General features: G+C 43.8%; 1 protein-coding gene across 18 annotated transcripts in view; it reads right to left on the minus strand.

Moving 5' to 3' along the window:
- LOC105495470 (zinc finger protein 82 homolog) overlaps nt 1-22,569 on the minus strand; it is a 49,766-nt gene extending 27,197 nt beyond the window's left edge. For 2 of the 18 annotated variants that reach the window (XR_011617479.1, XR_011617478.1), the window contains exons 1-5: nt 17,747-22,546; nt 16,554-16,662; nt 2,354-2,401; nt 714-751; nt 20-77 (exon numbers count right to left, since the gene is read on the minus strand). Coding sequence is in view for 6 of the 18 variants with exons in the window: in XM_071086471.1 (XP_070942572.1) it covers nt 20-77; nt 714-751; nt 2,354-2,401; nt 16,554-16,662; nt 17,747-17,755 (262 nt within the window). In the remaining 12 variants the exon portion in view is untranslated. The other 16 variants (XM_071086468.1, XM_071086472.1, XM_071086471.1 and 13 more) reach the window with 15 other exon arrangements.
- Between the last annotated feature and the right edge of the window lie 961 nt (nt 22,570-23,530).

Raw genomic sequence — 23,530 nt, forward strand, 5'->3', positions numbered from 1 at the left:
AGTGGTTTAAAGGGCCTACTTGCTGTGTTTCCTCTGGTCTTCAGGTCTCCTCGCTGCTGCGGGATCCAGGAGCAGCTCTAGACCAAGAAATGGGAGGATTTTAGAGTGACTGCTGATTTCTCTATCATCTGCAATTAGTAAACATTCTCTGCAGTCTATGCAAAAAGTAACAAAACCACTGCAGATGACAAACACCAGGTAACACATATGCTACCTCCCAAAAACCTACCCACAAGCTCAACAATTTTAAACTGTTAGGATCATTGGCTCTGATCACCATGACTTGAGGTCACAACCAAACCGTCAAGCGCTAAACAGAGAGAAGGTTTCCACTCTTAATCCACTGTGTGGAGAAGCACAGAGCTTACCCATTGGGGCGCTGCATCAGAAGAGACGTGCACACACTGGGGTGTGTGTTTGAAGGGAGCGATCAAACTACCACTCCCACAGCTCCTCTGTTCACGGGCACTGCAGTCTATGGCCTCATGTCCTTTGGGGGACGCAGTGGGAAGGTAACCCACATGCCAGTGACACCATCAAGAAACAGACACTGTGGGACTTTGCCCTGATTTCTTGGGGTCTTTTCTCTTTCCCCTTTGGGTTATGTGTAGACTTCCCCACTGTCCGCCTGACCACTCTCGTGCAGCCCAAAACCATAGCTTAAGTCACCAGCTAGGCCTTTCTTGGTGTAACTATTGAAAGGTGAGCCTCACCTGTTCAACCTCTAGAGAGATTTCTTCAAAATCTGGACCTAGAAGAATATGTAAACAAGATTTGCCTCAGTACGTTTGGCTTCTTCCTTCTTGGGGGAAGCCCTTAAGAAATATCAGCCCCTTGGCCAGGCGCCCGCCCGTAATCCCAGCACTTGGTGAGGCCTAGGTGGGCAGATCACCTGAGGTCAGGAGTTCGAGACCAGCCTGGCCAACATGGTGAAACCCCGTCTCTACTAAAAATACTTTAAAAATTAGCTGGACGTGGTAGTGGGTGCCTGTAATCCCAGCTACTCTGGAGGCTGAGGCAAGAGAATTGCTAGAACCCAGGAGATGGAGGTTGCAGTGAACCGACACGGTGCCACGGAACTCCAGCCTGGGAGACAGAGCGAGACTCTGTCCCCCCCCAAAAAAAGAAGTATCAGACCATTTGCCCAACAAGTTCTTGTGACCCTCCTTCAGGAACACAGGGCAAATCCCCCCAGCTCCACACACTATAGCGCAGGACAGACCCACAGAGAACAAGACCCCAGAGAAGCCACCATCATACAAACTCCGGGCGGGGTTTCCACCATGTTGTGCAGTGGGCGGGGGAGGGTGATGGGTCCTGAGCTCCAGATTTTTCCGGAGGTGGGAGGTGGGCATTAGGCTTTGAGGAGATGTGTAGGCCCAAATTACATCTCTGCAAACTCACACACAATGAAGCTTACACCAGGTCGGGTGAGATGGTTTAGAAATGACAGAAAGCCGAGGAACAGGCTGAAAATATGGGCTTCTCTGTCAACTGTGAGGACGGTAAATGCCAGCAACACCCCAGGAAGTGTTTCTAGCCGCATTTCTTCAATTAACAGGGCAAAGTTAGAGCAGCAACAACCACACAAGGGCCAGGCACTTCCCCTGGGGCAACTGATGTAAACCTGGAAATCAGCCACCCTCGGTGTCACCATTTCATGATGAATCAAATATACAGAGAAGTTCATTGACGGGTTCGGCATCAGAAAGCTAATAAATAGGCCAGGCGCGGTGGCTCAAGCCTGTAATCCCAGCACTTTGGGAGGCCGAGGCGGGCGGATCACAAGGTCAGGAGATCGAGACCACAGTGAAACCCCGTCTCTACTAAAAATACAAAAAATTAGCCGGGCGAGGTGGCGGGCGCCTGTAGTCCCAGCTACTCAGGAGGCTGAGGCAGGAGAATGGCGTGAACCCGGGAGGCGGAGCTTGCAGTGAGCCGAGATCGCGCCACTGCACTCCAGCCTGGGCAACAGCGTGAGACTCCGTCTCAAAAAAAAAAAAAAAAAAAAAAAAGAAAGCTAATAAATAAAGCCAGAGTCCCAGGCATCTACTGAACGCTCATTGACTGAAAATCAACCTCACTGGATAAGCGCAAAGAAACTCACTTTCCACATCCCTTAAGTATCCTCTCTGGTGGGTATTTGCTCTGTAAATTACATACGACAGAAGAAAAGGAAGAAAATGAAAACTCAGGAAAGTAAACACACTTCTAAACTCATGAATAGTAAAATACGGAAATATCCCTGAGAATCTATGAGACTATCCAAAGAAAATGCAAGATAGGAGGGTAAAAAGGCCATTTGGCAAAGCCTACAAAGTGAGTCCAAAATACGGTTCACAAGGAAACTTACCTTCCAATGCATCCAAGATAGAAGAATAGCAAAAGAAGCTCCCAATTCCTATTGAGGTGAGAACAGTATCAGTAGAAACAGAAGGAATCAGGCCAAAAAAAAAAAAAAAAAAGTTACAGGCCAATTTCTAAACCGCTGTTAGATCTAAAACAAATGAGAAAGTCCTGCCCTAACCAATAAACCAGAACAAACACTGTGCATTTCAAACACTGGGGGAAGTGGGCGGGGGTGCGCCTGTTCTATGCGGGACCCTTCTAACATACGGGAGAGTCTTTGACCCCTCCTCAGAATTATGCCATCAACTACAAAAAACACAACTCATAGAATTTCAAAGGAGACCAGTTACTTAGAAATGCAGCTATCAGGATACTTTAATTTTTCTGATATATTCATAGGCGTGTTGCTGTGGTAGTTTTAAATAATGGCTGAACATTTCTTGCCACTCCTCCCTTTGAGAGGCAGAATTGATGTCCTGTCTCCCCGATCCTGGGTGGATTTGCTGTGCTACCTCATAAAAGACCACTCAGCATCCGCCCTGGAGCCCTGTGCCACCTCAGAATTCCGACTATCCCGAGGCTGCCAGGCTCTAAGGAAGTCAAGGCCATATGGAGACACTACATGCAGGCACTCAGTCCCAGCTGAGCCCCATCTTCCAACATCCCAAGCCAGGTATCAGCTGTGAGGGAAAAGCCTCCAAATGCGTCCAGATCCCAGCTGTTGAGTCTTCCGTGCTGAGGTCAGACATCACGGAACAGAGACAAGTGGGCTACCCTTGTGCCCTGTCTCAAATCCTGACTATGAGCATGAGAATCCACAAACATAATAAAATGATTATTTGAGCCACTAAATTCTGGTGTAATTTCTGCCATAGTAACAGTGCCTGTAACAGCCACCTCAACACATTAAGTAACAATAGCAAGTAGCAAGTCATCACCGGGAACTGTTCCTTGGAACTGTCTTGGGAAGCAGTGACAACCACAAAGGCTATTTGGAGATGTTGTCAGATGACATGAAAACTGCTGTGGTCTCACTGCTAACAATGCCCCATACCCGAGGGGTCTACAGCCTATATTCAACATGGAAGGAAACACCCCATTTTGGTTAGAGGAATGTGATTTATATGTATATATATAAATCGGCCAGGTGCGGCGGCTCACACCTGTAATCCTAGCACTTTGGGAGGCCCAGGCAGGCAGATCACCTGAGGTCGGGAGTTTGAGACCAGCTTGACCAACATGGAGAAACCCCACCTCTACTAAAAATACAAAATTAGCCGGGCGTGGTGGCGCATGCCTATAACCCCAGCTACTCACGAGGCTGAGGCAGGAGAATCACTTGAAACGGGGAGGCAGAGGTTGCAGTGAGCCGAGATCGCACCATTGCCTTCCAGTCTGGGCAACAAGAGCGAAACTCCGTCTCAAAATAAATAAATAAATAAATAATCAAAATCAGTATTATAGTTCATAAAGGAAATCCCAAAACCTCCTTAACTGGTTGTTTCTTTCATAAAAGTTACTCTACACACGTGCTCCAAAAATAAGATTTTAAAGACACTGGGGAAAATACTACTACTAAGATATCAAAACCAGGAATTACTTCCTTTTAAACAATTCCAAACTAACTCGCTGTGCCTTTCAAAGAAATTTCCCACAAGATATATGATTTTATAAGGCCGGGCGCGGTGGCTCAAGCCTGTAATCCCAGCACTTTGGGAGGCCAAGACGGGTGGATCGCGAGGTCAGGAGATCGAGACCATCCTGACTAACACGGTGAAACCCCGTCTCTACTAAAAAATACAAAAAACTAGCCGGGCGAGGTGGCGGGCGCCTGTAGTCCCAGCTACTCGGGAGGCTGAGGCAGGAGAATGGTGTAAACCCGGGAGACGGAGCTTGCAGTGAGCTGAGATCCGGCCACTGCACTCCAGCCTGGGCGACAGAGCGAGACTCCACCTCAAAAAAAAAAAAAAAAAAAAAAGAAAAGAAATATGATTTTATAAAGCCTGACAAGTTGCTTCTGTTAGGACAACCACCAAAACTAAAAATTGGTTTAATTAGCAACAACAAAAAAAATGCCATTTTAACTGGCTGTCCTTATCAGAGACAGTCCACTAAAGAATACAAATGGCAAAACGTGAGATTTGTTAAAGGTTGGGGTGCATTATAAACATAATATAAACCAGGAATGTATTTTATTTAATAAACCTCAACCTGCCGGTCACTCCCTCCCCTCGAGGCGTTCTGCAACAAAACACCTGCCTAGAAATACAAGGGCGTTTTACCCGAGTGAGCTGAAAAAGCCCCGTTTTTACCTTTAATCTCAAGACAATACGGGTCAGAGGTGAGCAAACTACACCCGCCCCAGTGCGCGCGCCCAAGAGTCCGGTGGACTGATGAGGAAGGGCCGGGACGCAGCCAGAGTCCTAGTTCCCGCCGTGACGATAGCCAATTTCCCAGCCGTGGACGCTGAAGGCGAGGACTTCACGCCGCTGACCCTCCAGCTTCCCATGTCCGGCGGGCGCTTGGCCGAAAAGCCCAACTCTGCGCAATCACACTTCCCACTGTGCACCTGTACTCCACCTGCAGCCCCAGCGTCCGCCGGGCTTCCGGAAAAGGGAGGGCGGGCTTCCGTAAACGGTGACCAATTGGAAACGCGATCAGATGTTACTAGGCGGACAGTTCGCTTCCAGGCAACACAGTAGGAAGGGAAGCTCTCAGTCAGCCTCAATTAGACGGAGATTTCAGCCAATAGGTGTGCAGGTTCTCTCCACATTAGCCAATAAGAAGCGCTTGGGGCCGACCTGCCTACAACCACAGCAAAAGTTTTCGTGCTCATTTCTGCGTGGGAACGCCTACCCGCCGCGCCAAACCAGAACTTTACAATCACCCTTGATGGTGTTTCCCGCACTTTGGAGATTTGCACCAGGTGGTGGAGACCCTCCCACCTGGCCCATGCCCGCCGCCCGATGAACACCAGGACCCAACCTTGTGCACCACCAGTCTTGTTATCAACAAACAGGCTAGTAAATTATAAAAAAATAGACTAAAGGAAATGTAGCCGGGCGTGGTGGCATGTGCCTGTAATCCCAGCTACTCCGCAGGCTGATGCAGGAGAATCGCTTGAACCCAGGAAGTGGAGGTTGCAGTGAGCCGAGATCGCGCCACTGCCCTCCAGCCTGGGCGGCAACAGCGAAACTCCGTCTGAAAACAATAAAATAAAAGAAAGGAAATGGGGCCGGGCGCGGTAGCTCACGCGTGTAGTTCCAGCACTTTGGGAGGCTGAGGCGGGCGGATCACTTGAGCTTAGGAGTTCGAGACCAGTCCGGCCGCCAACATGATGAAACCCCCGTCTGTACTAAAAGTACTAAAATTAGCCAGGCGTGGTGGCGGGCGCCTGTAATCCCAGCTACTCAGGAGGAAGAGGCACAAGAATCGCTTGCACCGGGGAGGCGGAGGTTGCAGTGAGCCGAGATCGCGCCTCTGCGCTCCAGCCTGGGCGACAGAGTGAGACTCTGTCTTAAAATAAAATAAAAAAATAAAATAAAATAGGCCGTGCGCGGTGGCTCACGCCTGAAATCCCAATACTTAGGGAGACCGAGGGGGGTGGATTGCCTGAGCTCAGGAGTTCGAGACCATCCTGGGCAACATGGTGAAACCCCGTCTCTACTAAAACTACAAAAGTCAGCCGGGCGTGGTGGCGCATGCCTGTAATCCTAACTACTTGGGAGGCTGAGGCAGGAGAATCGTTTGAACCCGGGAGGCGGATATTGCAGTTTAGCGACATTGCGCTCCAGCCTGGGCGAGAGGATCGAAACTCCATCTCAAATAAACAAACAAACAAACAAACGGAAATGGACAAAGGAAACATTAATGCATGAAATCAAACAAATGCTTTCGCTGACAGGCTCCGTCTTTGCAAAACTGAACCTAGGACAATGTGCACGTTTCTAACTAGCAATTCCGGAGGACAGAGCTGGGAGGGAGCATGAACTTGATTTTCTGTAATTTAAAAGTCAGTGTTTGCAGGTATTTTCAGTGTTCTATAGTGGGCTTTAGTTCCGGTCGCAGTGTAGCAGGCCAGGTTTCCTTTAGCAACCAGAACAGTTTCCACTAACCCTTGACTGTAATTTTGATGAAAGCATAAGTTAAACGTCAAAGAAATGGAGAAACTGGTGCCTGAGTATCAGGGATGGAGTCTTCTCAGACCCTAAAGTCTGATCGAATAATAGCATTCTTTTTTTTTTTTTTTTTTTTTTGAGACGGAGTCTTGCTCTGTCGCCCAGGCTGGAGTGCAGGGGCACGATCTCCGTTCACTGCAAGCTCCACCTCCCGGGTTCACGCCATTCTCCTGCCTCAGCTGTCTGAGTACCTGGGACTACAGGCGACCGCCACCATGCCCTGCTAAATTATTTTTTATTTTTATTTATTTATTTATTTTGTATTTTTAGCAGAGACGGGGTTTCATCGTGTTAGCTAGGATGGTCTCGATCTCCTTACCTCGTGATCCGCCCGCCTGGGCCTCCCAAAGTGCTGGGATTACAGGCTTGAGCCACTGCGCCCGGCCAATAATAGCATTTTTACACATTCACCTCAGCCTGTCTTAAGATTGAGAAACTTTCCAAGACTCTAGAGAAATCTTTCCAGACCCTAGACCCTAGTTAAAGATTAGATGTTGGTTGAATGCAACACTCCTGCTTGTAGGTGCAATCCCACCATAGCATGGAGCTTAAGATGTCTATAAGCACTAGAAAAAAACTTGTAACTTTTGAGTTGGTCTGGTGAGTTACTTGGCCCTTCTCCACCTAACCGGTTGCAGAAATAAACTTCCTTCTTTCCCAGTCTGCATCTTTTTTTTTTTTTTTTTTTTTTTTTTGAGACGGAGTCTAGGTCTGTCCCTCGGGCTGGAGTGCAGTGGCGCAATCTCTGCTCACTGCAAGCTCCGCCCCCTGGGTTTACGCCATTCTCCTGCCTCAGCCTCCCGTGTAGCTGGGACTACAGGTGCCAGCCACCTCGCCCAGCTAATTTTTTTTTTTTTTTTTTTTTTTTGTATTTTTAGTAGAGACAGGGTTTCACCGTGTTAGCCAGGATGTCTGTCTGCATCTTATCTCAAGGACTCCTCACGTGAAAGGTGGGTTGGTGGCGGGTTTTTTTGGGTTTTTTTTTTTTTGTGGGGGGTTAGGTGGTGGGTTGACTTTTTCTTTTGGGTTTGGTTTTGACGCTTACATACCACAGACACATGCAGCTTGTAGGAAGAAATTTTTGTCCGGGCTGTCGCTAGGTCCTTTGGGCCAAGCCATCTAATGGGAGCGAAGCTGACCATTCCCTCAGCGCGGTTCAGATCTAGACGGTCGCTTTAAGGTGTCCACATGGTGGCGTGCAAGTGGGTTGTGGCTTTGAGTGGCAGGTGGGCGGGAAGAAACAACTAAGACCCAGGAGCGCTCCTCAGGCTGGATCTGTCACAGCTGGAAGAAAAGTCTCCCTAACCCATCAGGCGCCAATGGGAAGTGCCTCTGGGCTGTGAGAGGCTGGCGGAGGCGGGACCCCCTACCCAGAGTCCGGGCACAGAGCCTGTTACTGCAAGACGCTGAGGCGTTGCCGTGGGAACCAAGGGCCTTTCGGGTCAGGTCAGAGCCTTTCTCAGACAATTCTTTCGGTAACGGGAGCTCCTGTCCAGCGCACGCATCTGTGAAGGTCTAGTGTGCCGTCTGCCGCAGAGTCTTCTTTGGTCTGAGAGCCACTTGTTTCTTACATCCCTGCGCTAATCTCGCCGTCTGCTCCTACCTACCCCAGGCATTTGCCGCATGCTGGTCCTTTCTTTCCTGACGGGCGGGCCATCTCTCCAGCTTCTGGGAGGACAGTTTAAATTATGGAGGAAGGGACAGGTGCAGGGCAGCAGTGCTGAGGGGAGTAGCGGGGAGTTGGGGAAGCAGGGGCTCATTTTTCTTTGTAGCTCAGATTCCTAAGCCTGTGACTTTGAGAATCGGTGTCTTCCTTACAACGTTTCAATCTGAGGCTGCTGGGGAGAGGGCAGGGTTGGAGGCGGATGGAAGTGTGGTGGGGAGAGGGGTAGGCGGAGGGGGAATGGAGAATGTGTCAGGCGGTGTCTTTATTCCTGGCACCTTACTTTGCCTGCTGGAGTTTCCCAGTCTGTTCCAGGCGCACTCTCCCGACCCTGAAGCGGCCTGAGGGGTGATGTTGGTCGCCAGTGTGTAGCTCCCCCGGACTGGATTGGAATTGGTCCCACAAACTTTTTATTTATTTATTTTTTTTAAGGAGTCTTGCTCTGTCCCCCAGGCTGGAGTGCAGTGGCGCGATCTCGGCTCACTGCAACCTCCGCCTCCCGGGTTCAAGCCATTCTCCCGCCGCAGCCTTCTGAGTAGCTGGGATTACAGATGCCCGCCATCACGCCCGCCTAATTTTTGTATTTTCAGTAGAGACAGGGATTCACCATGTTGGCCAAGCCGGTCTCGAACTTATGACCCTAAGTGATCCGCCCGCCTCGGCCTCCCAAAGTGCTGGGATTATAGGCGTAAACCACCGCGCCCGGCCTCCTCTCCTTTTCCTTCAGGGATTTTAAATGTTTTTGTTGCTCTATTTAATTATACACGATTGCCTTGACGATTTCAGCTTGAATTAAAATAACATTTTTTGCCTATCTTTTTAAATATTTAAACATATTAAAATAACACATGTTCGTATTGAAAATGAAACATTACAAATAAATATACAGGAAAGGCAGTATTCCCCCTCCAGTTCCACTCTTGAAATAACCAGTTAACAAGATGACAAACATCTTTCCGTGATGTTCTCCAAGATTCATATAAATGTTTGCAAGCATACAACTGCATATACAGGCCAGGCGCGGCGGCTCACACCTGTAATCCCAGCATTTTGGGAGACTGAAACGGGTGGATCATTTGAGGTCAGGAGTTCAAGACTAGCCTGGCCCACATGGTGAAATCCCATCGCTACAAAAACTACAAAAATTATTTGGGCGTGGTGGCACGCGCCTTAATCCCAGCTACTTGGGAGGCAGAGGCACAAGAATCGCTTGAACCCGGGAGGCGAAGGTTGCAGTAAGCCGATATCACATTACTGCACTCCCACCTGGGTGGCAGAGTGAGATTCCATCTCAATAAATAAGTAAATAAATAAAGAGAAAGAAAGAGAAAAAAAAAAGAAAGAGAGAGAAAGGAAGAAGGGAGGGAGGGAGGAAGGAAGGAAGGAAGGAAGGAAGGAAGGAAGGAAGGAGGGAAGGAAGGAAGGAAGGAGAAAGAAAGAAAAAAAAAGGAAAAGAAAAGAAAAGAAGAACGAAAGAAAAAAAGAAAGAAAGAAAGTCCTGTGCTCAGGTTGCTAAAATCTATGGTAAGAACAAATCCTCTAGAGGTGAAAGTGTAAGAAGGAAAAAGAAATTTCTGTTAGTCTTGTTTGTTGCACCCCAAGCTCTAAAAAGTACAGCCATGTGTGTGATAAGTGCTTAGTTAAGATGAAAAAGGCATTAAATTTGTGTATGAAAATCATAAACAGAAATACATTCTCATTGACAGCAATTGGGTCAATGAAATGACTGGGAGCTCCTGAAGTGCTGGGAGCAGGGATTATAGGAGTGAGCCACCGCGCCCAGCCTCATTCCTATTATTTTTATTGATACTATTGTAAATTGATTTCCTTAATTTTGATTTTGTGTTGATTGCATACCTACATAAATATATTTTTTTTTACCATGATCACTAATTCTATATTGGTGAACAAATTTATTAGCCCTAATACAGTGTACTCTGTGTCTGTGTGTGTGTTCCTTGTTTTTTTTTTTTTTTTTTTTTTTTTTTTTTTGAGAAGGGTTCTCATTCTGTTGCCCAAGCTGCAGTGCAGTGGTACAATCTCAGCTCACTGCAACTTCCACCTCCTGGGCTCAAGTGCTCAGCCTCCTGGGTAGCTGGGACCACAGGTGCATACCACCATGCCCAGCTAATTTTTGTATTTTTGGTAGAGACAAGGTTTTGCCATGTTGCTCAGGCTGGTCTCAAACTCCTGGCCTCAAGTGATCCACCCACCTCGGCCTCCCAAAGTGCTAGGATTACAGGTGTGAGCCACCATGCCCAGCCTTTTTTTTTTTTTTTTTTTTTTTCTAAGACAGGGTCTCAATCCATTGCCCAGGCTGGAGCACAGTGGTACAAACACAGCTCACTGCAGCCCAGACCACCCAGGTTCAAGCCATCCTCCCACCTCCTCATGAGAAGGTGGGACCACAGACTCATGCCACCACTCCTATTTTTTTTTTTTTCCTTTTTAGGTAGAGACTGGGCCTCACTATATTGCCCAGGCTGGTCTTCAATTCCTAGGCTCAAATCGTTCTACCTTACTTTCCAAATTGCTAAGATTAAAGGCATGAGCCACTGCACTCAGCCCCGGGTATTTTCTATAGTCAAGATCCTGTCATTGCCTAACAGAGGTACTGTTTGTTCTTCCTTTCCAGTCTGCATGCCTTTTATTTCATTTTCTTGCTTAAATGATTGGGGAACAACCTCCACTACAAAGCTAAATAGAGATGTAAAGAGTGGACATCTTGTTTCTCATCTTTGGAGAAAAGCTTTAAGCCAGGCAGGGTGCGGTGGCTCATGCCTGTAATCCCAGCACCTTGGGAGGCCAAGGAGGGTGGATCATGAGGTCAGCAGTTCAAGACCAGCTTGACCAACGTGGTGAAACCCCGTCTCTAGTAAAAATACAAAAAAAATTAGCTGGGCATGGTGGTGGGTGACTATAATCCCAGCGACTTGGGAGGCTGAGGCAGGAGAACGGTGGGAATCTGGGAGGCAGAGCTTGCAGTGAGCCAAGATTGCGCCACTGCACTCCAGCCTGGGAAATAAGAGCAAAACTCTGTCTCAAAAAAATAAATAAATAAAATAAATTAAAAAATAAAAGCTTTAAGCCTCTTCCCATTAACTATGTTAGTTCTGGGCTTTTGTAGATGGGCTGGTCACGTTAAGAAAACTGCTTTCTACTCCTACTTTTTCTATTCCTATTTTATTGTTTTCATCATGAAAGGCTGTTGCATTTTCAGGAAGTGTTTTTCTGCATCTATTAGGATGATCATGAAGTAGTTGTCCTTTATTCTAGGGACAGAATGCACTCCCTTGATTTTCCTTTATTGAGCTAACCTTGCACTCCAGAGATAAATGCCTCTTGGTTACAACGTATAATCCCTTTTATATGTTGCTGCGTTTGGTTTTCTAGTTGTTTCTACACCTAAGTGCACAAGAAACATTAGTCTATAGTTTTTTGAACTGGTCTCATTTTGCTATCATTGAAATGCTGCTCTTAAAGAGTACCTTCAGAAGTGTTTCCTCATCAGCTGTTTTTGGAAGTTTGTGAAACTCTGTCAATTCTTAGACAAATGTTTGGTAGAATCAACCAGGAAAACCATCTAGGCCCAACCTTTTTGTTTTGTTTTGTTTGAGACAGGTTCTCTCTGTCATCCAGGCTAGAGTGCAGTGGTGTGATCATAGTTGACTGCACACTACCATGACTGGCAAATTTTCTAAAAATTTTTTCGTAGAGAAGGGGGTCTTGCTATGTTGCCCAGGCTGGTCTTGAACGCCTGACCTCAGGCAATCCTCCTGCCTTGGTCTCCTAAAGTACTGGGATTACAGGCATGAGCCACTGCACCTGGCCTCCACCTATTTTTTTTTTTTTTTTTTTTGAGACGGAGTCTCACTTTGTGCCCCAGGCTGGAGTGCAGTGGTGCGATCTCGGCTCACTGCAAGCTCTGCCTGCCGGGTTCATGCCATTCTCCTGCCTCAGCCTCTGGAGTAGCTGGGACTACAGGCTCCTGCCACCATGCCTGGCTAATTTTTTCGTATTTTTAGTAGAGACGGGGTTTCATTGTGTTAGCCAGGATGGTCTCGATCTCCTGACCTCGTGATCCACTTGCCTTGGCCTCCAAAAGTGCTGGGATTACAGGTGTGAGCCACTGCACCCGGCCAGCCTCCACCTATTTTTATAGGAGGTTTTTGGGTTACTGATTTAATCTCTTTATAAGTAAAGAGAGGGGAGGTGAGTAAGTGCCGGGAGACAGAAAGAGAGAAAGGAAGACAGATTTTCTCTTTCTTTTTTTTTTTTTGAGCATCCAGACCTTGTTTGTGTTTTTTTTTTGCCGGGGGGGCCGGGGGGGCTGGGGGGGCCGGGGGGTATGGGACGGAGTCTTGCTCTGTCACCCAGGCTGGAGTGCAGTGGTGCAATCTCGGCTCACTGCAACCTCCACCTCCCAGGTTCAAGCGATTGTCCTCCTCAGCCTCCTGACTAGCTAGGACTACAGGTGCGTGCCACAATGCCCAGCTAATTTTTGTATTTTTAATAGACACAGGGTTTCACCATGTTGGTCAGGCTGGTTTTGAACTCCTGATCTCATGATTCACATGCCTTGGCCTCCCAAAGTGCTGGGATTACAGGCATGAGCCACTGCGCTCGACTAAGATTTTTTTTCTTTTTCAGATTTTCTATTTCTTCTTAAGTAAAATTTGGTAGTTTGTATTTTTGTTTGAAGTTCAACATTCATCTAAGTTTTCTAATTTGTTGGCATTCAATTATTCTTAACTTTCCCTTATAATTCTTTTTATTTATCTAAATTCAATAGATACGTTCCCCTTTCATTCATGATTTTACCAATTTGGATCTTCTTTTATTTTGGTCAGTGTATCTAAAGTTTATCAATTTTCTGTATTTTTCAAAGAACAACCTTTTTGACTTGTTGATTTTCTCTATTCTCCTTTTATTCTCTATTTCATTTACCTCTGTTCTAATGTTTACCATTTCCTTAGTTCTAGTTATTTTGGGTTTCATTTGCTCTTTCCTTATTTTTAAGAAAAGTTGGGTTTTAGAAAGTTAGGTTACTGATTTGAGATCTTTACTCTTTCTCAATGTGGGCATTTATGGCTATAAATTCTGTCTTAGCACTGTTTTAGCTATATGCCATGAATTTCAGTATGTTTTGTTTTTTTATCCAATGCAAAGTATTCCCTAGTTTTCCTTTTCATTTCTTCTCTGTCCATTTGAATGTTTAGGCTTGTGTTGTTTACTTTCTACCTATTATAAAATTTCCCAAATTTCTGTTACTGTTTTTGTTTTTTGGTTTTTTTTTTGAGATGGAGTTTCACTCATCACCCAGGCTGGAGTGCAATGGCGTGATCTCGGCTCACTGCAACCTCCACCTCCCAGGTTCAAGTGATTCTCCTGCCTCAACCTCCCGAGCAGCTGGGATTACAGGCATGTGCCACCATGCCTGGCTAATTTTTTGTATTTTTAGTACAGACAGGGTTTTAACCATGTTGGCCAGGCTGGTCTCAGCCTCCTGACCTTGGCTGATCTGCCTGGCTCGGCCTTCCAAAGTGCTGGGATTACAGTCCTGAGCCACCGTGCCCATCCACTGTTACTGTTTTTAAGGATGAAAAGAATCCCTTTACTTTTGTTATTTCATGGAACATTTTACAGCAACAGTTTTTGAAGTTCAGACAAATTGTGATTTACGGAAAATGTAATAAGAAAACGGAGAGACATGAGGTAATCCCTGGCATGAACAACACCTTTTAACATTTCTACTTATTCAACATTTTTTCTAGTGAGTTCATTTTTTTAAATTATAGTAGGAAAACCTTTAAGATGGTATCTAGCCATTTAAATTTTTAAGCATACAATACATTTTTGACTGTAGGTAAAACATGGTACAACAGGTCTCGAGAGCTTATTCATCTTGATTAAAGAAACCTTGCGCTCATTGAATAGTGCCTCCCCATTTCCCTTCCACCCAGCCACCTGCAATCACCACTGTACTTTCTGTCTATGAATCTGATTGCCCTAGCTACCTCTATACATGCAATCATACAGTACAGTATGTCTGACATTCTGCTATTTTCTATATGTCTTACATCTCCTTTATTCCTCTATTCTTCTATTACTGCATAATTTGCTGTTAAATAGATATTTTCCAGGGTAGCTTTTTAATTCCCTTGTTGTTTTTTCTGCAATGTATTTTTTTCAGTTATTGTGTTAATGGATTCCCTGGGGATTAACATCTTAATTTGTAACAATTTTAAACTGGATTAATACCAATTCAATTACAATACTATAGAAAACTGTGCTGTATACCTACATTCACCTCTCAACCATGATAATTTGAACACAACAAAATAAGAGAGTAGGGCACACTAAAATCACAAACTTAGAATACCCAGAACTATGATACCTTGCCCAAGGTTAAGAAAAACTCATCTGAGATATAAATGTCCAAAATATATAGATATAAAAGTTATAAAAGTTATAGAAGATATAAAAGTTCAAAAAAGAGATTCAAGTTCAAACCCCATCCAAAAGAGTATAAAAGAAATAGTAAATGACAGACATAGAGACAATTTAAATACACATCAAACAAATGCTGCAAGCCAGAAAAACACAATACCACACTACTCAAAAATACGCTACAATAAAGTACTTTGAGATGTGATAGAACATAAATCAGGATTATAAAAACTAAAAATTGAAGTGTTAGACTTGAAGACTATAGTGAAAATAAAAATATTAATTTCAGAATTACAAACTCGAAAGAAAGACAAATCCAATTAGTCTTAAGTAGTATTTTTAAAACCAAAAGGAAAGAAATATACCAAAAGGCTATGAAAGTCAATAACTTATCCATTTTTATTTGTTTAATCTGGATATCTGCTTATGTCTAAACTTCAGTTAAAAGGTTTACGTCTTTTAAAAATTAATGAAAATTCTATATCGTCAGTTAATGGCAACTAATTACATTACACAGACAATCCTAATTCTTAATAATGAAACAAAAAATCTTATAGGACTTGATCCTTCCTAACATACTGACTTCATAGCCTATAAATCACCCCTCACTAACTCTGCTCTGCTGTACCAGCTGCTCCTTAAACACACAAACCTTGTTCCCCATTTAGGGCCCTTGCACGTGTTGTTCACTCTTGTTGGAACGCCCTTCCTCAAATACTCCAAAGACCCAAGGCCTTTATGTCTCTGGACAAATGTTATCCACACAGAAAAGAATCCCTGAACACCCTACACTGTGTGAAGGTGCCCTAATCTTGTTTACTGACCTTTGTATTTCATGCCTGATGTGATTTATCTGTTTATTTGTTTTCATGTGAATTTTATGTCTTCCTTAACATATTCTAATCTCATAAGGACAGTAACATTACGTATCGCCACACTGATTATGCCAAGCATGGCACCAGGCTCAGAGTATTCAAGCATTTGCCATATTAAAAAAACAAGCGTATTTTAGGGAATTGAGCCATATATATGAATTGATGTGCAATTATGGATTGTAATATGTGGATTTGAATCCAAAATCCACATAAAATGACTGCACCCTGGAAGGACAGTGCTTGTCCTTGGGAGGGAAATGAAAGAAAAATAACATGGTGAGTAGGTACCGAAGGAAACACACAGTTCACTGGCTGTCTCATGCTGAGATACCCATTTCTTCTCCACATCACAAGCCTCCTCACTGAGAAGGGAACTTTGTGACCAATGAAAGTGTTTAATGCTGCTGCCATTCCTGACTCAATAAAGCTCAAACCACTTCAATAAATACAAGGAAAACAAATTTAGGCCTGGCGTCGTGGCTCACACCTGTAATCTCAGCACTCTAGGAGGCTGAGGTGAGCAGATTGCTTGAGCCCAGGAATTTGAAACCAGCCTGGGCAACATCGTGAGACACCTTCTCGTAAAAAGAAAAAAAAAAAAAAAAAAGAGGAAGAAAGTTAACTACTTTCTTTTTTTTTTTTTTTTTTTTTTTTTTTTGAGAGGGAGTCTCGCTCTGTCGCCCGGGCTGGAGTGCAATGGCTGGATCTCAGCTCACTGCAAGCTCCGCCTCCCGGGTTTATGCCATTCTCCTGCCTCAGCCTCCCGAGTAGCTGGGACTACAGGCACCAGCCACCTCGCACGGCTAGTTTTTTGTATTTTTTAGTAGAGACGGGGTTTCACCGTGTTAGCCAGGATGGTCTCGAACTCCTGACCTCATGATCCGCCCGTCTCGGCCTCCCAAAGTGCTGGGATTACAGGCTTGAGCCACCGCGCCCGGCCCACAAGTTAACTACTTTCTTAAAAGGCAGTCCTGAAAATCACAATGGAAAAAGTATACGTCCTACAGATGATAAACACATGCCGTGAGACCAAGTTACCATAGTTCTTCACCATCACCTCCTGGTACAAGGTCTTCTGAACCAGGTCAAGGTATTCCCACTCCTGATGGGAGAAGTCTATAGCCATGTCCCTGAATGTTACAAATTCCTGAAACAGCAAACACACATATTACTGGGGAAATTAAAGAAAAGACTTAGAAAATGAAGGACTGCATTGCAGCAGAAGAGCAATATAACCAGCACATACAATAGAAATCTATGCTATCAGGGGAGGGGAATTCAGCAGAATGCCTACATATTTTTGAAGAAGACTACAACACAGAAAAACCTTTCTGCCTGCTTTGGGACACCTCTTACATATCTGACCCTTTTGAAAATGACAAAATAATAAAGTTCTTCTGTTAAATCATTATTAAATACATAATACCCAAGAGGTATCTGCCTCATAAATTCTCAATCAATATGTGCTAATTGAGAATATTTTCACTTGGAAAGGAATTTAAAAATTTAGTCATATTTTATCCAAAATATAGTATCCAGTCTCAATAGAAAACTACCCATAAAATTAATAATGTCTTCAAGCATCAAATACTTCATTATGTCAGATCTTACCATAAGCATTTTTATTTCTTTTGACACAACAGAAGGATTCTTGGGCACATAACATCATTATTTTCTGGTACTTATTTTTCAGGGCTTTCTACCCAAATCCATGACCTCTGTATTTATATGTTCCAATCCAATAGACTAATTCCCACAAAGCATGTGATTTTACCCTACATGAAGATTGAGATCCTTCAATGCCAATTTCCACCTTACCCAGCTGAGAAACTCAGGTATCTGGAAAATTTCAAAGACTTCTCATGAATGGTCAAATGGAACCACGGCCTCGGCCTCAACAAATGACACAACTGACCTGAAATGCATATTATCTGTACTTCAAAGAACTTGACTCCTTTCCTCTCTATCACTGCCCAAAGTAGAAAAATGGGCACCTAGAGGACCTTGAGTAATTTGGTCAATAATGGCAGGAGTGCTGGTGAATTTACAGTGGCCCACATAGGGAAGATGCCAGGTGATATGGCACACATTTGACAGGAAGAGCAAGAACTGAGGAATAGGTTAACTGAGCACCTTCTCACTGTAAATAACTTCAGGGAAGATGATGACAAGACTTGCATGACCTAAAAAATCACATATACACATCAACATGGAGAGAAATACTGACTTACACAGGCCATGGTTTTAGACAAGCAAGAGCCAATCAGTGCTCAGGGTTTTTTCTACCAGAGAAGCAGATTTGGGAGAATCCTGACCTGAAAGAAGAGAAGATCTTGAGATCTTTAGTGTTCCCTACAGGACTTCAATGTTCCCCAAAGGACTCAGGGTAACAGTACTGTCCTGCGCTGCCATTCCAGGTTCCAAACCGCCTCCCATCACACACAATTTGGGAAGGTTAGAATTCTGGAAAAGCTCATTTCTTCCCCAAACTCCCAGGGGTCTCACCTACACAGTCACAGAACAGAAACATATCATCACTGAAGCCAGAGCCAGAGAATTCAGTAGGGAATATTCTGGCCAATGCACTATTCTGGTGAGGCAGATGTGGACATAAGACGAGGGAGCTCTGTCCTGCACCGAGCAGATGCACCTACTTCCCTTCCCACCTTCAAGGCCAAAGACGGAGCACATCACCCACACCAAAACCTCTTTTTAGTCTTGAGACTGGGTGAAATTGGTCAAGACAGAGGAGATGGATGGCAAGTGCTCAGCATTGTGACTCTAGCAAAGATTCCTATTTTTTTTCAATATAGTTTCATTTCAGATCTTGACAGAAGGGTTTATTTTGTTTCTAAACCTGGCAGATTGGTCAGGATATCCTCCAGACAGCTGCTGAATTTCCTCATGCAAATTCCTAGGTAAATGTAGAATAGACTATCACTGTCATAGAATGCAAAGGAGTCATTAAATGCGAAGTTGAGAAAAATATATAAGGATATGGACAATATTCTAAAATAAGGTCAATGGAAAAATCAGACTGATACATTTATTTTTGTAAGATGTATAAATACACATACATTCATACACAGAGAATGACAAACAGAAAATCATCAAACAGGAGACAAAAAAAGTCTGGAAAGTATATGACCATGTTATAACAGTGTTTACAGTTTTTGTTTGCTTTTAGTTTTGCTGATTATACATCTATCACTGTCAGCCAGGCACAGTGGCTCATACCTGTAATCCCAGCACTTTGAGAGGCCAAAGTAAGAGAACTGCTTGAATCTAGGAGTTCAAGACCATCCTAAGCAACATAGTGACAACACATCTGTAAATTTTAAAAATTTTTAAATAAGTAAATATAAATTGCTGTATATTCAGTTTTTGGTCAACACATTAAACAAATGAAACAACTAAATAAAGCTAAAGGAGAAGTAAAATAAGCCTTTGATTAGCAGCTTCTCCATAATCAGAGGTTGATAATCAGCATTTCCTAGATTTTTAATTGGATGTTGACTTTTCTTAACATTTCCTTCATAATTTTGTAACCATGCACATAGTAACTTGAAATATGTGTGGTTGTTTCAAGTTACTTCATGTGTGGATTTCAATAAAACTCTTTTTTCTCTAAATTTAAACTCATTTTACTGAATGGCTTATCTTTTGTGAGTTCCTTTGGATCTCAAAACCTCAACTCACTTTATCACTTGTTCTCAGGGATGCTGGAATTGTGTCTCCAACAATACAGCAAATTGGCCCTGAGTAATTTCCTCTATGAATTAATGATGGTCTCAATATAGTTTTATTTCAGATCTTGACAGATGGGTTTATTTTATTTCTAAACCTGGCTGGTTGGTCAGGATACCCTCCAGACAGCAGCTGAATTTGCTCCTGCAATTAACTTTGTTTTCCATCCAATATCATGAGTGACAACTACAAGGTATAAAAAATAGAGTATAAAACCTGTTTATCACCATACAGATCCCATAGACTCAGTATAATCTGTTCACAGTCTATCGCTATTGTCAGACTGATGTCTCTGCCACGTGACATCACCAGGTAGGTCACCTAAATATCCTCAAGTAGGCTCTATCACATACTGCCTTAAACTTACTATTTAGATATGACCTTCTTGATAGATTATGAATATTTTAAAGGAAGCAGCTCTTATTTTCATTGATTGTCCCACCCTCAATACTATAATTTGAAGGTATGGCATAGCAGAAGCACTTAATAATTAAGTCTGATTTTTTTCTTTTTTTTTTTTTTTTTTGGAGAGACGGGGTCTCACTATGTTGCACAGGCTAGTTTGAATTCCTGGGCTCGAGGGATCCTCCCACATAGGCCTCCCAAAGTGCTAGGATTACAGGCATGAGACACTATGCCCAGCCCCACAAAACCCACTTCTAGGAATTTTTTAAAGGAAATCACTACAGAAGTATATAATATGTACTAGTATATTCATCAAAAAATAATTTTTGATTATCAAAAATGTAAAACACAGTGGGAACAGGTTAAACATTATTCTTGGGTATATGGTGACATACTATGCCATTATTATTAGTAGTATTACTTTTTTTGAGATGGAATTTCACTCTTGTTGCCCAGGCTGGAGTGCAATGGCATGACCTCAGCTCACTGCAACCTCTGCCTCCCGCATTCAAGTGATTCTCCTGCCGCAGCCTCCCAAGTAGCTGGGATTACAGGGATGCATCACCACGCCCAGCTAATTTTGTATTTTTAGTAGAGACGGGGTTTCTCCATGTTGGTCAGGCTGGTCTTGAACTCCCAACCTCAGGTGATCCACCCGCCTCGGCCTCCCAAAGTGCTGGGATTACAGGCATGAGCCACTATAATTGATGGAAAAATAGTATCAAGGATGAATTACTCAGTAAAGAAGACAGGTTAGGCCAGGTGTGGTGGTTCAGGTTTGTAATCCCAACACTTTGGAAGGCTGAGGCAGGAGGATTGCTGAGCCCAGGAGGTCGAGGCTACAGTGAGCAGTGTTCACACCACTGTACTCCAGCCTAGGCAACCGAGCGAGACCTCTTAAAAAAAAAAAAAAAAAAAAAAAGACAGTTTTAAAAATCTATGCATAAATTAAGTGGTATCCTGGTAAAATTAAGGAGACAGGCTGTCTTCTCGGCCTCTAAGGAAGTGAGATTCTGCATTGTGTGATGTTAATATCTTGGTGCCTTTGTTTCCCCATCTCACTACATATGACAGGTCTGAAGATTAATCAAGATAATCCATAGAAACAAGTACATGATAGCTACTGTAATAATGTATCATCACGGAAGATAAAAAAGACAACCTGTCCATTAGTCTACTAGTATACAAGGAAATTAATTCTGTTGTTTCCTATTTTTCTTTTTTCTTTTTTTTTTTTTTTGAGACGGAGTCTCACGCTGTTGCCCAGGCTGGAGTGCAGTGGCGCGATCTCGGCTCACTGCAAGCTCCGCCTCCCGGGTTCCCGCCATTCTCCTGCCTCAGCCTCCTGAGTAGCTGGGACTACAGGCGCCCGCCACCGCGCCCGGCTAATTTTTTGTATTTTTAGTAGAGACGGGGTTTCACTGTGGTCTCGATCTCCTGACCTTGTGATCCGCCCGCCTCGGCCTCCCAAAGTGCTGGGATTACAGGCTTGAGCCACCGCGCCCGGCCTGTTTCCTATTTTTCTTAAAGTTTGTGCTTTGTAGGTTTCTCTTTCTTTTTTTTTTTTTCTTTTTTTGAGATGGAGTTTCGCTCTTTTTGCCCAGACTGGGGTGCAATGGCACAATCTCGGCTCACTGCAATCTCCGCCTCCGGAGTTCACAGGATTCTCCTGCCTCAGCCTCCCAAATAGCTGGAATTATAGGCGCACGCCACCATGCCCAGCTAATTTTTTGTATTTTTAGTAGAGACGGGGTTTTACCAAGTTGGCCAGGATGGTCTCAATCTCTTGACTTTGTGATCTGCCGGCCTCGGCCTTCCAAAGTGCTGGGATTACAGGTGTGAGCCACCGTGCCCGGCTGGTTTCTCTTTCTTATAATTCCAATTTTACAAATTTCAAGGCTCACCTTTGAGAAAATATCAGTCTTACTTAAAAAAACAAAAACAAAAAAACTGTTAAAGAAAAAAAAGACAGGTAAGGAGAAAATGCGCCTTTCCTTACTCCCCGGACGTTACGGAAAACACCCTTCAGCCTCGTATACATGTTCGATGAACAGGATCCAATACGGTGCTAAATTAACAATAGTGAAACTTATTTTTCTGCAAAATATGGGCATTTATGTAAATACTTGTAAATATTACAATAACTACGTTTTATAATATTTAAACTATCTTTGGAAATATTATTCATAGTTGCAAGACACCTGGAAATCATATATAACTGCCATTTTCCCTGAAGTAATCTTGCATCTCTAAATTATTCTTTTTTTTTTTTTCCTTTTGAGACAGGGTCTCACTTTGTGGCCCAAGCTGGAGTGCAGTGGCGCAAACAAAATTCACTGCAGCCTGGGCCTCCTGGGCTGAAGTGATCCGCCCACCTCACCCCCACAAGTAGCCGAGACTATAGGCGAGTGCTCCCATGTCCAGCTAATTTTTGCATTTTTTGTAGAGACAGGGTTTTGCCATGTTGTCCTGACTGGTCTCCAACTCCTGGACTCAAGCGATCCACCCACCTCAACCTCCCAAAGCGCTGGGATTTTACAGACATGAACCTAGCATAAATGATTAATTCTGAGAGGATGTCTTACCTCATAATTTGTGCCCTCTTGAGTGTTAAATGACGTTTTTAATATCTAAAAGGTGTAAATACGTGATTGTTTTTCACCTCAGGTGGTCCCTGGTACTTCCCTCTCCTCCTAAGATGCACAGATATGGCCGGGCGCGGTGGCTCATGCCTGTAATCCCAGCACTTTGGGAGGCCGAGGCGGGCGGATCACAAGGTCAGGAGATCGAGACCATCCTGGCTAACACTGTGAAACCCTGTCTCTACTAAAAATGCAAAAAAGTAGCCGGGCGAGGCAGCAGGCGCCTGTAGTCCCAGCTACTCGGGAGGCTGAGGCAGGAGAATGGCGTGAACCCGGGAGGCGGAGCTTGCAGTGAGCCGAGACGCGCCACTGCACTCCAGCCTGGGCGACTAAGCGAGACTCTGTCTCAAAAAAAAAAAAAAAAAAAAAAAAAAAAAAAAAAAAAAAGATGCACAGATATATGGAAACCCATGTCAAAAGACAAAGTTACAATAAATTGACTTATAGATCTCATGGGCTTTTATTTGGGATTCACAAATGGGGCAGCTTCCATTGTATAAAAGAGAATGAGGGTCCTTGCCCTCATTACACACTGTGGTGGAACAGTGGGTTTTGTGTAAGGTGGGAACAAATAACAGAACTAGAGAAAAAAGAACTGAGGGCTGGTGTCGCATGTCTGTAGTCCCAGCTATATGGGAGGCTGAGGAGGGAGGAACGCTTGAGCCCAGGAGTTTGAGGCTGCTGTGAGCCATAATCACTCCACTGCATTCTAGCCTGGGTGACAGAGTGAGACCCAGTCTTTGAAATAAATTTTTTAAAACAAAAATAAAAATAAAAGATTGGTGAACATCAATTATTTAGACTGGAATCTTGTTTTCAGGAAAAACAGGTTTGAAATTTATCTGCTCCCTTAAAGTTTCAGTTTGATAATGTGGCATTCAGCATGAATGACTTCATTTTGATTCAGTCTAGTCTGTTGGAGCCTAGTGCCGAAGCTCAGTCGAAAGCAATACCATACCATAATTTTGGTTTAACACCAACAATTGAGGGAGATTCTATTTTCAAACTAACAGTTGGAGTCTTTGTGTCTCTATTAATTCTCTTCTGCAATGACAAAACTACACACAAATGTTCAGACATGAAAATTAGAAACACATACACCAAAAATGTTAAAGTGATTTTCTCTGGGCAGGGGGCATTTGGGGTTATTTCTTCTTCATAACTTCCTTCAGTAATGAAATTTTTGCAATGAACCTGTCTTAATTTCATCATTACAAATAG

This window comes from Macaca nemestrina, chromosome 20, assembly GCF_043159975.1.
Source record: "Macaca nemestrina isolate mMacNem1 chromosome 20, mMacNem.hap1, whole genome shotgun sequence".
Lineage (NCBI taxonomy): Eukaryota > Metazoa > Chordata > Mammalia > Primates > Cercopithecidae > Macaca > Macaca nemestrina.